The sequence below is a fragment of the Eupeodes corollae genome, chromosome 2, assembly GCF_945859685.1.
Source record: "Eupeodes corollae chromosome 2, idEupCoro1.1, whole genome shotgun sequence".
Classification (NCBI taxonomy): domain Eukaryota; kingdom Metazoa; phylum Arthropoda; class Insecta; order Diptera; family Syrphidae; genus Eupeodes; species Eupeodes corollae.
The window spans coordinates 24,935,983-24,960,130 of NC_079148.1; the positions used below are offsets into that span (position 1 = coordinate 24,935,983).

At 33.8% G+C, this 24,148-nt stretch overlaps 1 protein-coding gene across 3 annotated transcripts; it reads left to right on the forward strand.

Moving 5' to 3' along the window:
- Positions 1 to 1,853: 1,853 nt before the first annotated feature.
- On the forward strand, positions 1,854 to 24,132 carry LOC129946209 (septin-2). Of its 3 annotated transcripts, none has more exons than XM_056056305.1 (4): positions 1,854 to 2,366; positions 22,628 to 22,986; positions 23,059 to 23,159; positions 23,217 to 24,132. In XM_056056305.1, exons 1-4 carry the CDS (start codon positions 2,339 to 2,341, stop codon positions 23,875 to 23,877), a joined length of 1,149 nt encoding a protein of 382 aa, XP_055912280.1. In that variant the 5' UTR covers positions 1,854 to 2,338; the 3' UTR covers positions 23,878 to 24,132. The 3 variants fall into 3 exon arrangements, with proteins under 3 accessions (XP_055912280.1, XP_055912282.1, XP_055912281.1); XM_056056307.1 differs by lacking the exon at positions 1,854 to 2,366 and adding an exon at positions 11,647 to 11,669; XM_056056306.1 differs by lacking the exon at positions 1,854 to 2,366 and adding an exon at positions 18,124 to 18,275.
- Positions 24,133 to 24,148: the final 16 nt, after the last annotated feature.

The following is a 24,148-nucleotide window of genomic DNA, read 5'->3' on the forward strand; positions in this document are numbered from 1 at the left end:
CATAGGTAGGGTCGAACCCAAGACCTCTCGCATGACAGTCCATCGCACTAACCATCTTGTCACGGGTACTACGACAAGCACCCTAAGCGCTTTAAATCTGGTGTAGGCTAGATATTTTTCGTCAGCTGACACCTAGTGATGTTATTTCAACTGATGTTTGCCTTCTTTAGACGGTCTTGCACTAGTAATAGTCTTCATTTAGCTATTGGTATCCCAGCATTAGCCAATCTAGAAAAGTTTGTTCTGTACCATTTATTTTGCCTTACAATTTTCTGAAATATTTCTGTGGTGCAACACTCAGCAAAGGTGAATATTAAAGTGATGTGCTCTCCATTAGAAGTGATCGACAGTTATGGACTTTTATAGAGCTTGTAAAAATAGAGACCATAGATTTGATATCAGACGTAGATATAACATTTTCTTTAACCCATGACAAGAATTCTTTTATCGCCAAAAGTTCTGCCTGGAACGCGCTACACTGATTGGGAAGGCGGAATGAGAGATTTATTTCAGTCGTTCACAGTAAACACCTCCACCATTTTTTTTAATTCATCTGTATAGAAGTTAATTGATTCATCTTCCAGGAATGCCCTATCCTCCCAGAAAGATCTTTAAGTAAGCAATGTAATCTTGGATTCAAATTTCTAGTTTGGCATTTTTAAAGAATGCAATACTTACCATACATGTTTCTAAATTTCCCAAGTAAATAAATAAAATAATGATTATCTGCACAACTTTAACAGTTTACTCCTTTCAGTAATTTTATCAATTCTCTTTAATTCACCCAAATCGTCAAATCACATAAAACTCCTATAAAACTGTTAAATCATCCAAATATCCAGCTGACAGCTTTAAGGCATGTAAATAAAGCCAATCGAAAAATCCCAATTTTTATCTTATTAAAACATACAAAGTTAAACAACCATTTAATTATTCATACAAATTTAGCATTTTATTTACAACTTCAACTTATCAAAATTAATCAAAAATTTATATTTTTTCACTGAAAGTTTAGACATCATCAACTCAGGTTGATAAAGTCGATGACAAATACAAAAAGTTGTATTTCATTCTTTAGCAATTTTAGGTAAAACTACACAAAATTTAATTGTTTATTTGTATTCTTATGAATTTTATAAACCAATAAAAATATGTCCATATTCAAAACCTGCTCATCATGATGATCTTTAGCCGTAGATGTGTATCTTTTTGGTCATCATAAAGCTTTAAAGTTTTGCCATCATAAGGTAAACAAAAACGAAAACAGAAGCAAAAGCTTCAAGCATTGATATGTCTGAAATAGTAAAAAACTATACACAATTTCCTGCAAAGTTTGTATCTTTAATTTTTCCCATCACACAGCTTCACATCTCTATCACTGACAATAAAACAAAAAGTTCAAATGACGTGATGCAATTTTTCAAAAACAACAACATCAAAAAAGTTCATTGAAAAATGTTTTGCAATTGCGCCCTAGATGCACTTACAGTAGCGTCCCTATAAAAACAACTCACTTAATTCGCACTGATAATGTTTACATTTATGAGTGTTCTATGTTATCTTGTAAACAAAATTAAATAACAACCCCAACGAAATCAACAACATACAAAAACAAAAATTTATTAGATACATAAAATCATAATAATTGTATCTTTGAGTTCATTAAATTCTTGAGTTTTTTTTTTAGTCGGTATATCAGATAAATAAAATCAATAAATCCACACGATATCAACTCACTCTTTCGTTTAACTTAAACAACGTGAAAAACAAAAACAAAATATAAATGGTTGTGAATGTAGAAGCACTAGAAGCATTCCATGCAGTGTATCTGAAAGTTACTATGAGCAGATAGAGTATCTTTTGTCTACTTCATATTATATTGCTATAGGCAGGCAAACAGAAAACATTTTTCACTCAGTTGATATCGAATTCTCGAAGTGTTCAGCGGTGCCAGGCTTAACTTTTCAATGGAAATTCTGGAATAATTCAAAAATAAATACAAAAATAAAACATATGTACGTGTAAACAGTGAAAATTGTGCAATAATTTTCCTTAAAAAAAATAAAGGATCTTAATTTCTATTATTAAGGTGTTCAAAGTTAAAAGTTCAAGTTTCTTCACATATTTCTCAGTCCCAACACAAAATAAATTAAAAAAGGCTTAAATTCCATATTTTTGAAATATTTTAAAGAGCAGAGGGTAAAATCCTTCAACGAAGCAAATAAAAAAATAAATACAAAATAAAAACACACATACGCCTGGGTGAACCCCTAAACCAATCCACAACACCACCATCACCACGGAGTATTTACAAAGACGGAAGCTTTCAGCCAGCAAAATGCGTTCTACAGAATTTCACCGGAAAGGTAAGAATACACACAACCCAATCGTACTGAAATCAAAAGCTTATAAAAAAAAAACAAAGTTTTACCCACACACGGTTCGGCGACGACGACGATGACAAAACGACGGTGATAAAATTTGAATAAATTTAAAACAAACAATTTATACTCGTATTTCGTATACATCGTGTATCTAAAAAGCCTGTTCAGAGTTCGGCTTGTGTCTATTTAGTTCGCATCCGGATTTGGGTGGTTCTAACATACATTTAACTAATCCAGTGACCATGACTTATGGCACATAATGAGCTAATCGCTGGTTTAGGTTTTAGCATAGAATATCTCTACCCATGTATGTCTTTATATTTACCTCTCTTCCTGACATGGCATGGTATGGTAGTTTGTACAGAACGACCGAACGTCCACCGACCGCACAGAGTCTAACGACAGTAGTTTACTCAAGAATCGGGTTGAATTGATTTGTGGCACACGACTAACTGGAACCTATAGTTGTCATGTCTGATGCGATGTTTGACTATGATATTAGTACTATGGGAATCGGTAAACTGACGTTTTTAATTGGTATTCCGTTTTTCAACTTTAAATGGACAGCAAGAGGCATTGTTTGAATTGGGGCGCTTGTTGCAGCAGTTGCAGGTTGACTTTGTGCAGTGTGCAGTGCATGCATGCATTTCCGTAGATTCAATGATACTCCTATGCACTGAGGTATATCTGTTTGCCTGAGGTCAAGAAAAGAGTCAGAGTATCAATATCTTTGAAAAACTCAATATCTTTTAGAGAATGGATTGCAAAGTTCTGTTCTATTTTGATGAAAGTACACACAAGTCCATACATAGACCATACAAAAAGTATCTATATATCTGTATACTTGATTCATATCACCTTTAGAAGTTTTCATGTTTGCCATTCTTTTTTTTTTGTATTTTTGTTCAGCTACAGTGGCTATGGATGGCATAGATGGCGTTGGTAGCGGCTATAGTAGGTGATATAGTACGATGTGGTGGTGGCAGAGGGGATGGTTAGGTGCATTCTTCAGATAAGCCACTCTGTCACAATGTGTCGTTTACCTTTATACAAAATGGATAAGGAGATAGCCTCTGATGCGCGAGGTGGGTGAACGAATTATGGTGCTTGTTCTATTGTAGGGTTTCTTTATACACATTGAATATAGCATGTTGAAGTAGCAGTTCGATTTTTGTGTTTTTCTTTTTTTGTAATCTTTAAAAGAGATCAATGTAAATGCCATCACATATAATATACATAAACTCACGAAAGAAGAGTTGAGTTTTAGAAGATGTGCTTTTATAGATACGGAAGAGGTAAAAGGCCTTAGATAGAATGATGTTTTGTGCATTTTTTCTTCTAAGAAGCTAGAATGAGAATCAAATAGAAAGATATTTTTGCTCAAGAATGCACATTTTAATGGCTTTGGGAAAATGAGTAGACTTTTTTATAAACGAGATGAACTATGTACATAAGAAATGAAAATAGAGATGAAGGGCACTTATCTAAGATGGAGAAGGTTATAAAATGAGGTCAATGAAAAGCTTTATTTATACGAAAATAATATGTGTTCTTGTCTTCTATACACATGTGTTCAGGGATAAAACACACATAAATCTAGGTATTGATGAAGTTTGTGAAAATTTAGCTAAGTTCTTTCAGTGTTCGTGCGTCAAATAAATATATGTAATGCTTACATATTCATATTTGGCAGGTTTTATATTTGATTTTTTTAAACATTGATGTTGAGGTTGTGATTACACTAACACAAAGATTCATTTTTCTCCAGGTTTGATTTCATGGTAAAAGATTTGGTAGATTTTTATTTTGAACTCATTCATTTTTGATTTTCAAAAGTAAAGCTCAATACAACTCACACACAGATACAATGGAAATTAATTTTATTATAAAGTTGCACACTTTAAATTGAAGATTCGCAACATGTTAATCTTTTAAAGTAATTTGGAAATACTTTTTTACACATGTAAGTTTTTAATTTGTGTATATTTCAGAGATGAAATATGTTGAAGTGCGTCTTGTTGGAACTATATTTTATCCAAATATTGATCCTCCACAAACGTGTCAAAAAAAAAATTGTTCAATTCAATTGGTGTGTTCAGAATAGTTACGGGATTATTAATGTAAACAGGTAAATAAGTCATAATTAGTCGTGTTGTATGTTGTGACCCGTCTTGATGGAACTACATTTGGTCCTTATCAAATAACTTTAGATGGGAGAGGTAAGGATTAAAACCAAGACTTTTGGCATGATAGTCTAACGTACTAACCATCACTCCTAGGGTACTTCTATCTTCATTCTCCGTGTCAAAAAAATAGGTACAATACATTTAATTGGTGGGAACGCCGAAAAATTTGATAAATCTGAAAAAAAACTTAAAGCAGCAATATTTTTAACTGGAAGAGATTCACGATGATGCACATGCCTTATAACATGTTTCACCAATGTTTTCGTAGTATTGCACTTTAAGTGGCTGCGTTTGAAAAACCACATTATTGTAGATACACTTTCGTATGGCAATGGCTGAGTTTGAAAGGTGTCAAATGCCAGTGTTACTTGAAAGATCAGTTGACAAAACTCACTTTGCATTTTTTTCTTTCTACAGCTTTGAGGTTAAGCGCCTCAACACACGGGTAAAGCTTGAATAACAAATAAGTTATTATGACATGAAGCTTATGCAACATCAAGTCAAAAGTTTTCAACTTCAACTCTCAACTATACAAATGTCAAAAATCTGTGAAGAAGTTTACCTAACTTGCGCTTCTGCTTCAACTTCATATTGTAGCGCTGTGTGTGTTTTTCGTATTTTTCAACTTTGACAGTACCACAAGCTCCAGCTTCACCATTGTGTTCAGCTAGTTGTTCCTCTACCTTCTATTCTGCCAAAGAAACATTATTTAATTACCTCTAAGTTTGTGGCATGCCTATATGCAGATGAGGTGTTTGCCATCTTCATTCTGCATACAATTTGATCTTACATTTTTAATTGCAACTACTCACAAGCTACACACTTTAAAAATGTCATAAAACATTTTATTCATAACATAATTACATATTCTCCAACGTTAAAAATGAAAAATATGAAAACTTCCTGTTTTTCATTGTTGAATCGAAAATGAAGGAAGAATAATCGATTTTTCACTACATACACATTCCCACTCCCGCCTAGAAAAAGTAATATTGTTTACAGTGTTTACAGTCATAAAAATGACTTAAGGGCTTCATCATCTCCACACTCAGGCAGCATATACAACTTTTATTATGGTGAATGCATGCAGTTTCAGTATAGGCTATAGGCAGTAGGCCTGCATGAAAGCAAGCTATCCAAGCCACCAAATCATGCAGAAGGACTTGGCACACATTTTATTTAAGTGCTTGCTTATGCAGTCATTGCTCTGCAATTTGTGACACTTTTTATGCACACCAAACATGAGACATTATATGGACGTAGATGTGGCTCTATATGTCCTGCAACGATGTTCTACTTTTCCCTTTGGTCTTTCATATATTCACGTATGTGTAAATGTGTTATAGGGCTTATAGGTTACAATGTGGCTACTCCACCTTCCTAGATGTGGTATACCTATAAAATTATGTGCATTTTTAAATACTGCACTTTCATAATGCATAATAACAGATTTAATGCCCATCACGTTGTTGTTGTGTTTTAGTATCGTATGATATTACAATGGGCTACTGTCAGTCTACCCTGTCATGCACATTGTACAATGCATAGCTGCATAGGAAATTTCATCTTCATCTCCATAAAATATATACAATAAACAAAATGCCCCGGCATTTCTGGCGGTGCAACTTAAGTTCAATTTGCTTTAATTGATGCCTGTGCATTTTGCTTTAGCATTGAACACACAGACTCGAATGATATGGCTATGATGTTGATGTTGATGATGATGATGACATCAAGTTGTTGATTTTGAATTACTAATGTCGCAAATAGACTCTGAGTGATAAGTTTATAAGTTAATCAATTCAATATATGTAATAAAGTTCTGTGAATAGTCTTAATATGCAATGCATGTGAATGCTGAAGTTTTATTGTTGTTTTATAATTAAAAAAAGTGAATTTTTGATAAGTATTTAATCAAAAAATCTTTTTGCACAATTTTATTTTAGAAATATCTGAGAAATATTATATTTTTCAAGTTCTTAAAAGATCAAATTGGCAAAACAAACTTTGACTGCATGAATTCATTCGTATTTTGAATCGATGCTTGAAAGTTATATGTGAACGCACCTTTAAACCGATGTCAAAGCTGTCAATGTCAAAAAATCCAATACACACAATTGTCAAATTGTATAACATTTTCAGACTATAACAACAAATAAGCAGATACCTTTTGATTTAACATTGTGTGCTCTTAAAGTTAACAGGTCTTGTCTCAAAGTCTTACAATTTTATTGTTATATGGTTAGTCCATTTGATTATGCGTCCACATGTCATTAAGAAATTTTCAGCAGCTGTCAGGTTTCAAAGAAAGGTATCGATTTTTCTTCTGATAATACCCTATAATGACGTTTTTGACAATACTGTCAGTCAAAATTTGGAAATATTTCTGAAAATGTTTTAAATATTTCATCATGTCGAAGTTTATAGCTGGGATGAATTCGAACAAGTTCATAGCAAAATCTTCTTCATCAAAAACTTTGACACATATCGGAATTATAGAGGATTTTATAAAACAAATTATTACTAATTAAAATAATTTTCAAAGTGGCGAATGCGCAGCGTTTGTGTGACATCTTCTTTTAAGGATTCACGGCTGGACTAACATACATTTTAAAAGTATATTCCAAAGTTCAAGTGAATTGGTTTGAATATTTCAGTTGTGAGTTCGGCAAACTTGTTTTTAAATGTGTAAAAGACATACGAGTACATATTTTGAAAAATTGGCATACTAAAACATTTGACAGAACATTTTTGGGATCCTAGGAAACAGTGGATATTAAAAAAAAGATTTTTCGAAAACAAAACTCTTTAAAGCCTTAGTCAAAAAAAGAATTATTAGAAAAGTTACTCAATCTTTAAACTATGCATGAAATACGGAAACAATACTGACGTTCAGGATTCCATTTTAACGAAAAACTTTAATTTAATCTAAAAAGCACGCATTCAACTTTATTTGATGATTTTATTATTAAGGAGTAAAATATAAGACCATTTTAAAAATCACAATCAATAAAAATATTAAATAAGATCCTTTGTACAAAATGCAACGAAATGAACTGTTGATTACTTACTTACTTAAGGTGGCGCTACAGTCCAGGGCGGACCTGGGCCTCAACTAACAAGCGTCTCCAGCCAGCTCGGTCCCTAGTCTCCAGTTTCGCACGCCAAGTTGGTTAAGGTCCTCTCCCACCTGGGTGCGCCACCTGATTCGCGGTCTTCCTCTACTGCACCGACCCTCGGGATTGGATTCGAAGACCTTCCGGGCTGGAGCGTTGATGTCCATCCGCTCTACATGATCTAAGCCGTTGGACTTTAATTCTGCTAACTAGGTCAGTGCCACTGTTCAGCCCGTACATTTCATCGTTATATCTTCTCCTCCATCTATGCGTACGGGACCAAAAATCACCCGAAGAATTTTTCTCTCGAAGCATCCTAAGACGCTCTCATCTTTCTTTGACAGGGTTCAGGCCTCAGCGCCATATATGAAAACCGGGATGATGAGTGTCTTATAGATGGTGATTTTACATGCTCGAGAGAGGACCTTACTTCATAACTGCCTTCTAAGTCCAAAGAAGCATCTGCGTATCTGTGTAATTGGATGGACCTTTGGAAGATTGTGAAGAAGTCGCATGACAGTGCATCGCCTTATCTAAAACCTTTTTTGACATCAAATGCATCGGTAAGATCTTTTCTGACCTTGATAGAGCAGCGTGCATTCTCCATCGTCATTCTGCACAAACGGATAAGTTTGACAGGGATGCCAAAACTAGACATTGCTCGGTAGAGCTCTTCCCTATAGATGTTGTCGTACGCGGCTTTAAAATCGATAAAGAGATGGTAGGTATCGATTTTAAGCTCCTGGGTTTTTCCAAGATCTGCCGTAGTGTGAATATTTGGTCGATAGTGGACTTTCCTGGTCTGAAGCCACACTGATAAGGACCAATCAGGTTGTTGATGAAAGGCTTCAGACGTTCACATAATATGGCAGAGAGGATCTTATATGTAATGTTAAGGAGACTGATGCCTCTGTAGTTGGCGCAGTTTAGAGGATCTCCTTTCTTATGTATCGGGCACACTGTGCTGAGATTCCACTCATCGAGCATGCTTTCTTCCGACCATATTTTGCAGATGAGTTGGTGCATGCTCCGTACCAAGTCACCGCCTGCTGCTTTGAATAGTTCGGCAGCGATCCCGTCAGCATCAGCTTTGTTTGACTTAAGTTTAGATATAGCTATCTTCACTTCGTTAAGGTCGGTTGAGTGGTTCTATCTCCCTTACAGCGGAATTCGGTTCGTCATTGCCGTTATACAATTTGGAGAAGTGATCTTTCCATATTCTCAGCATCGACTGCGGTTCTACTTCGATGTTCCCCTGATCGTCTTTACAGGCATCGGTTCGTGGCTGGTACCCTTGGGAGGTTTTTTTACCTTTTGGTAAAATTTACGAACCTCATTCCTGTTGTGACATCCCTCTATCTCCTCAATCGCACGCTTCTCATGCTCTCTTTTTTTCCATCTAAGAAGCCGGTGTTCCTCTCTCCTCTTCTGCTCGTAGAGCTCGCGAGCAGCTCTCGTCCTTTTGTGCAGCGCCGTTTTGTATGCCTCTTGTTTCGCTGCGTGAGCTTGCCGGCATTCGTCGTCAAACCAGGGGTTTCGCTGTGGTGGCCGTGTGAAACCTAGCACTTCAGAGGCGGCATCTCTGATGGCTGCAAGGCAATGTTGCCACTGGTTTTCAATGCTTAATGCAGGAAGCATAGGACTTCTTAGGAGGTTATTAGAGACTCGATCGGAAAAGGACATGGCAGTCTCTTGCGATTGTAGCCGTCTAACGTCGAATCTTCTCACAGTACTTCCTTGTTTTGGCTTGGATCGGGATATCCGTAGCCGTACCTTGGCTACAACGAGGTAGTGGTCCGAGTCAATGTTGGCCTCTCGGAATGTTCGGATATCCTGGATACTGGAGAAGTGTCGTGCGTCGATCGCAATGTGGTCAATCTGGTTGACGGTTGATTGATCACGAGATTTCCATGTCCCCTTGTGGGTATTAAGATGCGTGAACTGCGTACTAGCTACCAGAACGTCTCGCCCCGCAGCGAAATCGACCAGCCTGAATCCGTTGTCAGAGGTGGTGTCATGCAGGCTGAATCTCCCGATTATCCCACCAAAAAAATGTCTTCTCTTCCTAGCTTGGCATTAAAATCTCCTAAGACAATTTTAATGTCATAGCCAGGGCACTGCTCATATGTCTTGTCCAAGAGCTCGAAGAATATGTCTTTGGTGTCTTCATCGTTCTCCTCTATTGGGGCATGCGCGCATATTAGGCTTATGTTAGCGAATTTAGCCTTGATGCGGATTGTCGTAATGCGCTCGCTCACACTGTTGAAACCCAAGACTTTTTGCATGAGCCTAGTTCCAACAACAAATCCACACCCAAATAGACACTGTAGTAGATATCGCATTCTTTTAGTTTGCGTTTGCCCGGTCCATCCCATCGCACTTCTTGGATGGCTGTAATATCTGCCTTGCAGCAGTTTAGGGCTTCCGCTAATTGCTCGGCTGCACGTGGTCTGTTAAGGGACCTAAAATTCCACGTACATATCCGAAGTTCGTTGTCCTTATTTCGTTTGTGTGGGTTGTCAACAGTGAATCCTTCCGTATCCGAGGCTTGTTGGTGCTTTGAAACTTAAGGTATTTTTTACGTGGCCAGGAAGTCACCCCGACGGCATGGCAGAACCCTCAACCTGGAGGAGCAATATAAGTTATATTTGATTAATGATGCATACTTTTACTTTTCAATATCATGTATTAAAAAATTTAAGAAAACAAATTTATTCGTCGCGAAAAAAATTGTAATTGATACCAACTGTCAAACTTTATTCGCGTTCCACATTATCCACAATCGCAACGAATAAAATTATTGCGCGTACTTAACCTATAAAAATCATTCTTGTTTTGGTTTCGGTGGTGAATGGCTGTGGCTTATTCGCGACGAACTAAAAGCTGTCAAATGAAAGAAATGCCAAAATCAACATGGTCGTGCTCATGTGAATAGTGCTTAAGATAAGTAACTTTATTTGAAGACATGACTAAATACAAACATTATCATACACTCATGTGAAACAAATCTAAAATCATGTCAAAACATCCACACATTATGTCTCATATACATATGTATGTACATTGTACATCTATGTAGTGTCATCTGAAACAAATTGTGCAAAAGATACTAATTCAGTAAGAAATGTGTAAAATCCTCTCTTTACCCTAATAGGGATCTATCTCATCAACAAAGTCTTAAATGAAATCACTCTATAAAAAAGAAGGCAAGTACCTAATTACCGTGTTCTAAGAAAGTCAAAAGACTCACATAAGCAAGAGGAAGTCTTATGACTGCTCAATGCTCATTGTAAGACTTCTAATTTTCTCAAGAAGACTGAAGGTCTGTTTGCATCTTCATATCTACACAACAACTAGACAATGTATATGAATTTCCTCATAACAGTATAGTCCCCCATCTTGCTAAACCCCTAATTGTATAATATGGCAATTAAGTTGTCTTTTGACATTTGATTGTTTTTGTCTCTCCTCTTTTATAGGTTGCTTTGGTATTTTTTGACATTGTGTCAACAAGAAATTAGGTACGTATAGAAAGGAAACATAAAAACGCCCCTAAAAATGTCTAGTTGTTGAAGAAACCACGACATTGTTTACATTTTTAATGCCAATCTCTGAGTGACTTAATTTCAATTAAATTCAATTTAAATTTCTCAACTCAACTCGTTTTTGTTATTGTAAGTAGTCAAGTGAGTCATTTATAAACAATCACTATTCTCCAGGGAGAAATAATAAATATTTTGTTTTAAGTTATTTCTTATCTGAAAATAGAAAACGCTTGACGAGAATTATGAAATGCAGTTTATTTATTTCTTTTGTATATTTCTCTATCAACTCTGCAACCGCAAATCATGATTTCGAAAAGAAGAAAATATAAAAAGCGAAAAAACGAAAAAACGCAAGACCACCCTCCATATAGAGAGATGCCTCTAAAATTGTATGCGGTTTTATAAAGAAAACTGGCGCTGCAGTCAACCTTATGGGAGGTATGCACTATACGTTTAGTTTTATAAAGAAAACCACTCGGGCAGATTTTGTTGTTTTGCTTGTGATTCTGTGGAATTAAATGAAAACTGAAGCCGAAGCCGAAGTCAATCAATTTACAGTTAATTTCAAGCAACATTCATTGTATAATCTATGTGTGTATGTAGTTGCCTTCGAGACTATTGTTGTTTTTGCTTTTAGTTAAATTTAAGTTTTGGTATCAACGAACGCGTCTCTATCATCGATCGATCTGCATTCACTTCCCAAAATGACATTTGATCTGTTTATGTTGAAAGTAGTTGATGTTTCATGTTTGCTTGATGTGTGCGGTGCTGATGTTGCAGCGTGGTAGATTGTGGTCGCGTCATAAGTAGCAACTAGCCACGAAACAAAATAGTGTAACATAGCTTCACTTTCGTAATTGTTTATAAGAGATAGACGATATTCGGTTTTATTATTAGACTAAAATGCATTAGAGATCCGAAAGATGAGATGTTGAAAGATGACATATTGAAACGCATTGTTTATGTGGCGATGTTAAAAATATTTGAGATATAATGAGTGGGATGGATGTGACCTCATTTCAAAACTCTATATAATTAATGTCAATTTTATAGGAATCAAGTTATAGAAATAGACGTGTTTTATGATTTGGTTTTAAGAATTTTTAGAATAGATTTACTAGATTTTGATTCGAAATAGAAATCAAATTGATTAAGTGGCAACACTTAAGCAGTTCATTTTCATTTAAGAAAATATTACAATGTACTTATAGAACTGTGTCAAGTTAACTTTAATTAGTATTAATGAAACGAAGTAAATAAATGATAATAAATCGCAGTGTATAAACATGAAATGAAATGCATGACTGAGTTTTGGGTATTTTCTTAACTGTTTCATGTACACTGGGGCTAAAAATGAATTGGATTATTTTTTATTTTTTATCCTTTTTTTATTCATTTCAATCGAAAATGTATCCATACTCTTAGAACTTCAAATCAAATAAATTTTTCTGTGTTTTAAAAATATCAATTTTTATATTTTTTAACTTTGCATGCATTTTTTTGATAATAAAATAAGTTTCTTTTAATTTTGGTGATGTTTGAAAAAAGGGTTTAAAACTCATTTTTTTCTTATGATTAGCCAAAGCCCCAATTAAAAAAAAAGGCATTTTAGCAGCTTTTTTTGAAAGGTTTTATTTTTTAACATTATCTTAAGTTAACAACAAACGTTTACATAGAACGAAATAATACTAATAAATCGAACATCAGACATCAATTGGGAGTACTTTTTTGTAGATTATTATTTTCTATGAAAAAAAAAACCTGACTGTTGGAAGTTTCTAAAAATTATAACCAATGCTAAAAGAAAATATTTTTTTATAATATACATAGTTACATAGTTACATAGTTTCAATCAATCTCTTATTGTTGGCAAAATATTCGAGACAAAAATCAATTTTTAACAATTTTTAGAAGTTAGAAGAAAAAAGCATAACTTTAGTTTTTAGCAAAATTTTACCAGATGTTCAAAACCTTATTCTTCGTCGCATATTCAAGAGGTTTCATTTATTTTTGTAAAATATTCGAGGGACAGATTGGACCAGCCAAAATGTTAATTTTTAAAAATTGATATTGTAAACAAAATTACCAATCCAATTTTTTTGCATCTTTGATCTTATTATCTGTAACACAAAATCAACTTAAAGTCGATGTCGATGACGATAAAAGTTATCTTGAAAGTAGGAACGTACAGACAGACGCAGACATCCCTCTAAAAATCTTCGATTTAGACTATCGACCTTAAAACGTTGAAATGCCAAAACTTGCAATCCGACAAAACGAACCGATAACAAAAAAATTCCTATGGGAAGTTAAAAACTCCATTTAAGGTAAAAAAAAAGCTTAACTTTCTTTTAGATTTATGTAAATTGTTTCGTATTTAACAATTTTAATTCTCTAATATTGGCCAATATTTTTCAACACAAATCTTAAATATTAAACTTAAACGTAAACCACTTTCTTTGATTTTCGAAAATAACGTGTATAGAAGTATTTATGGTTAATTTTTTTATCAAAACATATAGGATCAAGATATAGTTTGTTAATAATGTTAGAGACATGCAAACAAAACATTAAAAAATGCTAATACACATTTTGAGACATTTCCGTTTAAGAACAGAAGGAAATATTTTTTAGTTAAGATAAAAAAGAATTTGTATAAGACAACAAACAAAGGTTTTAATGAAAATTGTACTCTAAAAGCATTTTTTAAGTTTTTCTTGTGCTTTTTGTTTGGTTTAATTTTTTGGATTTGTTGTACTTTACAAATCTGAAAAAAAATAAATATAAATATTTTAAATCGATAAGAATTCAACTTCAAATTAAGCTGATATTTCTTCTTACTTTTTTATATATTAATCTAGAACCATATAAAAACTTAGGCATCGATTAATTGAACTACCCCACTTATCCATAACAACAAGTTGTGAGTCTAAAATGATTTACTAGCCCTATAAGGGTGGTCTAAGTTTAATTATATACAGTGATGGAACAAATAATAGAACAAATATTGGGAAGAGTATAAACAAATTTAAAAAATACCTTACAACTCTCCATAAATACTATATTTTTCTGTTAAACTTAAGCAAAAGGAAATAACAACACAAAATCTATGAAGTATTTTCGATTAATTTGTCTTGGAAAAATAATAGAAACGAATTAAGAACAGTGCTGGGGCCCTACTAAGTAACTCGATTCTACAAAGAAATTGCTCGAATTCGAGAAATTGGTACTATGTATCTATTTGACTTCTTTCGAACCAACGACAATTGAATAGTTCTAGTAGTGCCAAATTTATTCTTATGAACTTTCGAATAAACGAGGACGTACGTAACTCGAAAGTAGCATTCAAAACCGAAAATAATCACTACAACAAAAGTGCTTGCGAACAATTTTTTTGTCAAATTGTAAGTAAATTGTAATATGAGTTCGTGACTTTTTCCAATAACAGCGTTTGGACTTTCATTTATCTTTCTCATTAATTTCAAAATTCATCATCAGCAGCCACATGACTCTTTCGATTGAAGTCAAAACTTCGGCAAGTATTTTTGACATGGTTTGCTGTGCAAGTCCATCGTTCTTGTCGCTAGCGATTTGGTTTTGGTAGCATCCTATTGCCAAAAACTTCAATGCTGCTGATAACTTAATGATAATCGGAACAGTATTAAGTCTTCTGCTAGTAGTCATGTCGCATAAAATGGTGTTAAGTATGAACATAAATCCGTCCTTAGAAAAACGATAGTTCTTAAGAAAACTAAAACAAAAGTATATATTCTCCATTAAGAATGCCTTCAAATATTTTACCATATATATATCAATATATTGAAATTATCTTTTATTCTTCTGCGTTCGATTTGCGTTGTTCATTTCCTTGCAAATTAAACTAAATTCCAACGGTGTCCATTTTTTGTAATAATTATTCTTCTCCAAAAATTTGATATTTAATTTTTTTTATTTTTAAAACTGTCAAAATAACTCTATACTCGTTCGAAAGTACAAATTTGTTTGAAAACAAAATGGTATAACCAGCATCCGATTCTACTTTCATACGTAGTACGATTTGAAAGTAGAATTGGAAATGAGTTTCGAATAGAATCAAAAGTAGAATAGAGTTACATAGTAGGGCCCAGTACTTTTTAATACAATAATTTAATGGTTAAAATTGTTCCTTAGTCTTAAATACATGGTTGTTGCACATTTATTTTAAATAGCAATATAGAATTAACCACCTTGAAATACGTGAAATACCATCAATTTGTTTTATTTTTAATCTAAAGACGTCCTTGGCTCTGCAGTTTCTCTTAAGTTTACCCCAGATATATTCTATTTACTTTAAATCAAATAATTTTGATGAGCTTTCCATTAAGTATATTGTGTTGTAAAGATTACATTCTTTCTACAACTTTTATGAGTGTTTCGGTTCATTATCTTGAGTGAATCCTTCTTAATTGGCATGTCCTCATAATTTAAATGCTTGGAGTTCAAACTAGTCAACAGCACATATTTTTCAATAATTAAAAAAAAATGGTCTAGCTTTAGACGGTTAACAAAACTATCAAAAGCTTAAAGTGCTTCCACTAAAATCTTTAACTATCATCTCCGTTTATTTCGGATCAAACATAAAGTTCTTTTGTCATCTGACATAATTTTTCAACATATCTGACCCTCTTCCTCGTTTTTATAAATGATCTCCTGTCTGCTACTTCTAATCCAATACATTGTTTCGCTGACGATAGCACTCTTAGCTTTTCATATTCGTTTCCAGACTCACAACCCTCCTCTTCGGATGTGGAACTGCAACGGCAAAATAAGATTAGCTCATTAAATTCCAACTTACACAGCATTGTACAATGGTGAATAAAAAATCGTGTGGAATTTAATGCTTCGAAAACGCAATGCTGTCTTGCATCGTTAAAGCGAGATAAACCGTCTTTGCCACTATCTATGAGTGGCACTTGCATCAACGAAACAGAAAATCTTGACATCCTCGGAATGTGCATCAGCAACCACCTATTGTGGAGCGATCACATACGCTATGTTGCCAAAAATGCCGCAAGATGTCTAGGTTTTTTGAGACGTTGCAAGAAATTTTTTTCTCCGTCTGATCTGGCTACAATCTACAAAACCTATATACGTCCGAAACTTGAATATAACTCTCATCTCTGGGCTGGTGCTCCAGTAACTTATTTAAGCCTCTTGGACAGTATTCAAAAAAGAGCTTTTAAAATGATTGGTGACATTAACATCATCAACTCGTTTACATCACTCGAACATCGACGCAAGGTTTCTTGCCTCACCCTTTTTTACCGTTATTTTAACGGACTATGCTCTAGTGAAATAGCCAGTTGCATTCCTCCCCTTAAACAATTTAACCGTAATACCCGCGCTTCTAGGAATGCCCATCAGTTTACCCTTGAGCCCAACTTCGGACGTACTATGAAGTACAGAGATTCTTTTTTTAGCCGTACTACGCGAATGTGGAACGCCTTGCCACGCTCTATCTTTCCCTGTCATTGCAATGTTCAGAAATTTAAAACCAATGTACACCGACACCTCCTATCCAACCCTTCCCTCTTTTCCTAATGCTCACACTGTGTCCTTGGCATATTAAAGGTATAAAAAACCCTTTTAGTGTTTGCTAATTATAAAAAAAAAAAAAAAAAAAATCTGAACAGACCTTCAAAAACCCTAAATTCTATCCCAACTACACGGAGATGATAGTTACGACTTTTGGCTGTTTTTTTCATCGGTCCTATTATCTTTTCCATTACTGTTTATCTTTATAATATTGTTTTATGATTAAAACGTTTTAACTCTCATAATAAAGCTATTTGATACAACACGTCTGTCAATTAATGCTTCCTAAGGTTTGAAAGAACCGCCGCCTGCGCAAACGTTTGCATTTTTAAAAATATTTAACTAAAACATACAACAGCTTTAACACTCCTATAATTCATAATACATTTTTTTTAAGTATATACAAACTTAAAAAAAGCTTTAAATATATTTCGTGCAGCTTCTATAAAAACTTCATCGAATATTTCAAATAAATACGTTTTCTTTGATACTTAAAACAAACAAATATTTTAAAATAGTATTTGGACCCCCCTGCCTCGTCCCAAATTTATATAAAATCAAAGAGTTAAAGCATTATGGTTGTAATACACCTTTGATGCCTCGAACTGATGCAAATCTTTCCCCTATCCACGCTTGGCATAAAAAGCATGTGTTTTAATGTGTAGCTACAAATTTCCAAAACTTCGTACTTAAAACAATATTGTTTTTCAGAATTACTTCGTCGCACAATATAAAGGACTATTCCATTTTTCTCATTGAAGCATAAAGTTCTGATATTATATGTAATTTTTGTATATATCAACTTCAAAAATCTAATAAGGGTCAAGTGTCCAAAAATCGAAAAACATTGGTCTCAAAATTTCGATTACACATCGATTTATGTCATCTTTATTGTTTCTACCTGGCAATGCCATTTTCCACCCCCTTTACACATGAATTATAAAACGACTTCAATACGCACGCGTTGGAAAACGTGTATCAGGAAAGAAATTCCTGATAAATAGATTATACTCTATTATTCGTTCAACATTACATTTTTTTAAAACAGTTTCAAATCTTTACCTTTTTGTGAAATAATATTTAAATATTTATAGTTAATTTCAAATTTTAAATTAGTTTTCATTAAGAAACAAGAAACAATAACAAACAATATCAACAAACTAAAATTAAAAATCTCCCTTTCAAAAAGAAAGTGATATGTTAAACTGGAAAACCGTGTATATCCTTTGGAAAACATTAAAGAAATCAGTCTACAAACAGATATAACAGTGTTAAAATGTGTTGTTGACATTCTCTTCAGTAATTTATATTGTTTTTCTCAAAATCAATTAAATTATTGTACAAACAATTAATTGTTATATACAAAAACAAATAGTTTAAATTAAACTTAGTGAAAAAAGGGATAAAGGATTTCTAAAACGGACCAATATTAATTTTATTCAATTCATAAAATACACAAAAAGATGTCAGGTAAGAAAATATAATGAACATAAAATAACAAATGGATGTCAAGTGATGCTGCTTCAACATAATTATAGGATAATTAAACAAGAAATCCGAGCATTAAATTTATTATTACATTCAAAAAACAAAGAGTAAAGAGACACAGAGTTTCCTAATTAAAGGAAAATACAAAAGGAAAACATTGCATTAAAATGTTTTTGTTTGCTTTTTGAAACAATTTAAATAAGGGTGTGTGATAAATCATATATATGCTTATGTGTGCATATACCTACGTAGATCCATGTCCCTGGTGGTAAGTAAAAGTAAAAGAAATTTTCCAACGCCCGCCGTCACCGTATCGTAGCGTAGGTATATCCTGTAGGACTATGCGTATAAACAAATACCATAATTATATGCATTTTCCACTTGTTTGGCTCTGATGATGTGCACTCTGATACTCAATGCTTCTCAAGGGGGCTGGCGGAAATTTGAAGATGCAAAATGGTATTTTCCGTACACATTCAAAACATACAAAAAACTCTTTCAAATGTCCTTACAATGAGAATTGTTCATAGATTAAACAAAAGTGGATCCTTTTTCGTGTGTTGTTTTTTGGAACTCTGCACACCGCACACAATTATTATGATGAATGCATTTTATGTGCCATCTTGCGGTTACTTTATTCCGACAGTTCTCAAAAGGCTTAAGGAGATTTTTATTTTGCCTAGAAGCGTGTCGTCGTTTGGTCGTGATGATGTGTCGGTACGGTATATGACTTGGATTGGAAAGGATGTTGTGAAGAGTATACGAAAAGTAGATTTGTATGACTTCAAGGACTCTCAAATGAAAAGCGTTAATAAACGCCTCAAGGGGCGAGCTTCCTATCAGCTATGAAAATTCGAAGTAGGTAGTCCCGTTCTGTTAAATGGAATCATGGTAAAGGAACATACATTTATATTATGCCTTTTTGACGAGGTAATTTTTCAAAGCGTAATTGATATTAAATGCACATAGAAACTTACATATAATGTTCAAGGGTAGGTGTAAGGTTTTCAGAAGGTTAAAACGTTGTTTTCAAGTCGATTACACCGTTAAAATGTTTTAAAAGTTTAGGGGGATATTTTGAACTACCTGCTTGTGATAAAGCCATATAAGTAAAACATAAGTGGGATATTCGCTTACTTGAGCTAAGTTATTTTCTACCTTTTGTGCTTTAAGGCTCCCAGGAATGCGATTCTAACAAAGTTCATAAGGCTGAGGTCTACTGTGGATTTAAAAATGGGAATACAAATTTACAAGAAAATTCAATCTGCTAAATTTGATTAAAAAAAAAAGAGGCTGGGATGCGACCCACACTGATAACTTCCCATCCCGTCTGTCGATTTGTCTTGCTCAAAAGTTTGTCTATATGTACTAGTATCGATTTTACCAAATTTGCGTACTATTTTTTATAGATTTTATTTTTTATGAAAAAAACGGACTGTTGGGTTTTTATATAAAAATCACTGAATATTGAAAACAATATTTTCTGTAAAATAAAATAAGTTTGAAGCCAATATTTTGAATTTTTGAAAAGCTATTTGAGTCGAAAGTAAATGTTTACCAAGTTTTAGTATTGTTTTTTTGAGAGTATTATTTTTTGTAAAAAAAAACCGACAATTCGATTTTCTTCAAAATTCTATCGAATGTTGAAAACAATATTTTCTGTAAGATAAAATTAGTTTGAAGCCAATATTTTATAGATTTGAAAAGATATTTGAGTCGAAAATCAATTTTTACCAACTTTTGTTTAGGTATTTAGGTATTTTTTTTAGGTATTTAATTTTTTGTATAAAAACTATCAATTCGATTTTTTTCAAAATTTTACTAAATGTTAACAACAATATTTTTTGAAAGATAAAAGTAGTTAAAAACCAATATCTACAATTTTTGAAAAGATATTTGAGTCGAAAATCAATTTTTACCAACTTTTATAAATTTTGTTTTAAGGTTTTTATTTTTTGTAAAAAAACTGTCAATTCGATTTTTCTCAACATCTTTCAGAATGCTTAAAACAATATTTCTTATAAGATAAAATAAGTTTAAAGTCTAACTTTCAAGTTTTTGAAAAGATATTTGAATCCATATTCAATTTTTACCAACTTTTGTTAATTTTTGTTCGGTTTTTAATTTTTTATAAAAAAAACTATCAATTCGATTTTGTTCAAAATCTTACTGAATGTTGACAACAATATTTTTTGAAAGATAAAAGTAAATTAAAGCCAATATCTCAAAGTTTTGAAAAGATATTTGAGTCGAAAATCAATTTTTACCAACTTTTATTAATTTTTTTTTAGGTTTTTATTTTTTGTAAAAAAACTGTCCATTCGATTTTTCTCAAAATTTTATCACATTTTTAAAACATTATTCTCCGTTGCTCAAAATTGTTTTGAAGATGAAATCATATGTTAGTCGTTAAATTTAGGAGGTGATAAATTTTTTTTTCAGTTTTTTTGATTTAGAAATAAAACCGTTAGATAGATTTTTTTCAAAAAATATATCTGTTTGGTATCACGTTACAATATATTATATAAAATTTAATTCAAGTCTCTAGCGTTTTTGGTTCGTAAGATATTAAGGGTTAACCAAAATTTTCACCTTTTTTTAAAACTGCTATGGTAAAAAAACCACCCACGCAATTTTCTTGAGAGCCCTTTCTGCATCTTTCTGCCTTATTATCTGTATAACAAAATTTGTTTGAAGTCGATATCTCTTCTGGTTCTTGAGCTATGGACGACGAAAAAAACGTCGCGAACGTACGGACGTACGGACGTACGGACGTACAGACGTACGGACGTACGGACGTACGGACGTACGAACGTACGTACACACGCACGCACAGACATCATTCTAAAAATCTTTTATTTCGACTCTAGGGACCTTGAAACGTCGAGAAATGTCAAAATTTTCAATTTGACAAATCGGACCCATTACAATAACTTCCTATGGGAAGTTAATAAGCAATTACATTTTAAAGAATAAGTTTCCAAGATCTACATCTTTAACCAACTGTCAAACTCTGATTGACAAATTACGAAAAATCCGACAAACTAAATGATTTAAGGAAGAATGTTTACAATCTCAGATGAATCTTTTAAACCATAGGTAAATTCGGCAAATCGCTGATGAGTTCGGTACATCGCGGACGAATCTAACCAATTCTGAAAATCCCAAAGAAATTTGTTAAATTTGTTGATAAACGAATTAAACACGGATGAATTATGTTGAATCAGCAAAATCGGGTGAATCATGAATAAATCAAGATGAATCAAAAAGGATTGCAACAAATTACGGATGAATGTGACTTATACGCATAATTCTGATGTATTTAAGAAGTCTCAGAGCAATCAAGAAAATCATAAGTAAATTAGATAATTAACAGGTGGAGTTGGTAAATCTTTGGTAAATCCGTCAAATGGCGGATGATTCAGTCAAATCAAGTATGATTTCGTCAAGTCACAGAATGCAAACCAGGCATTAACATTATTGGAAGTTTCGATTCGAAAATGCAAAGGAATTTTCTGTTTTAATCTCGTAATTGCGTTATCTCTTATCGCACTTGATTTTTTGAGTGGTTCAATTAAACTTGTATCGAGTAAACCTCCCAGACAATGAAACGAATTTGCTCAAACTGGATTTTTGTCTTTGTTTACTTTGCTGGTTACTAGACACAACAATATTGGGCATGTTTCCTACTACTTCCCACACTAAGCAAAGGTTAGAAAATATTTTTGTTAGGTGGCGCAACAGTCCGTTGACAACTTGGGCCTTACAACTCTTAACCATATTGTCAGAGATGGAGGGAACCTACAGTTTATGGCGAATCCGAACAGTTACAATGCAAAGCACTTTTCATGACAAATAAGTTGAAATATCCAAGACCTCTATCATGACAGCCCTACGAAGTAACCATCACGTCACTGGTACTCCAAAAAAACAGGAAAATCTAGACAATGACGTTAGGAATCGAACAAGCTCGAAGTTTTAACTCGCACCATGCCCTGTCGTATATGGCCCGCCTAAAGACTGCTTCGAATTGTAGCCTTTTCTAGTCTCGGTTTTCCGCAAGATTTCTATCGTGTTCGTATTGTTTTGAGGTCGCAGCAGCCAGTTTCTATATTAAGTAGGCATTGCCATTCTTTGCATATTTAAGTGTTTTCCTTTCAGAAAAAGAAGGGAAATACAATTCACGAGAATAATTTCTCCGTATTTTGAAAAAAGATAATATTGCACTGTTTCATTCCTAACTTAAAAGCCAAGCTCACTTTAACTCCCATAAATCAGGTTTTCCAAATGATGTAATTTGGTATTTAACTTTTTCTTTATGTTTTATCTTCCAGCTAAAACCCCGTCTATAGATCGTGAACGTGACTACATTGGCTTTGCAACACTTCCCGAGCAAGTTCATCGAAAATCGGTGAAACGTGGTTTCGAATTCACTTTGATGGTTGTTGGAGAATCTGGTTTAGGCAAATCAACTCTAGTTAATAGCCTTTTCTTGGGTGATCTCTATAAGAACCGTGTAATTCCAAATGTCGAAGAACGCATCGAAAAGACAACACGCGTTGAAAAGAAAACAATGGACATCGAAGAGCGAGGAGTGCGACTAAGGCTAACAGTTGTCGATACACCAGGTTTTGGCGATGGCATTAATTGTGAGGACAGCTGGAGAGTGTGCACAGGGTATATTGACGAGCAAGTGAGTTTTCAAAAACAAAATTTATTCAAAAATTAAATGCTAAGAAAGTGTTTTTTGAATTGTTATTTTCAGTTTCGTCAATATTTTACCGATGAAAGTGGTCTTAACCGCAGAAACATCCAAGACAATAGGGTTCATTGCTGTTTATATTTTATTCCACCTTGGGGTCATAGGTAAGTGTTCTTCAGGTATTTCCTTCTTCCTCATTTAAAAAATTTGCTTCCAATTAGTCTCCGACAGATGGATCTGGATCTCATTCGACGCCTCCATCGCAAAGTGAACATTGTTCTTGTCATTGGCAAGGCCGATTGTCTTACCAAGACCGAAGTCCGGAAACTGAAAGAACGCATTCTCCAGGACCTAGAAGATAATCACATCGAATTGTACCAATTCCCAGATTGTGATTCTGACGAAGATGAAGAATTCAAACAACAAGATCGCGAGCTCAAGGCTTCCATTCCGTTTGCAGTTGTAGGAAGTAATACAATTCTTGAGGTAGCTGGCAAAAAAGTACGCGGACGTCAGTATCCATGGGGTGTAGTAGATGTCGAAGATCCCGAACACAGTGATTTCATCAAGCTCCGAACGATGCTTATATCGACCCATATGCAGGACCTAAAGGATACCACCCAGGATGTTCATTATGAAAATTTCAGAGCTCAGTGTATTTCACAGATTTCACAACATGCTCTGCGTGAACGTGGCAAACTAAAGCGGGATTCGATCAGTTCCAATGGCTTCGAATCGACAATAAGTGAAACAGATCGGTTGCTTCTGCAGAAAGACGAGGAGATCCGGCGGATGCAGGACATGCTCACACAGATGCAAGAGAAACTCAAGGCAACTCATATGATGGAAATGAAAAAAAACGACAGTGTCATAGACGTCTAGCTAACGAGAAAACTCTTTTTCTTCTACTAACAAATACGAAATTCAATATTAAAACAAAAAAGGAAATTATATTTTTATTACGCACAATTCAGATGCAATGATAAATCAACCAAAAGAAAAAAAAAATACAGCCTACAGCTAATAACATCAACCTTTCAAAAACAACAACGAGCCTTTCTACGAACGAAAAAGGCAACGCAAATAGCCCACCAGGACACTTCCAGCGAAAGGACTTTCATCAAGACAAAATAAAACGTATTACCTATAAAAT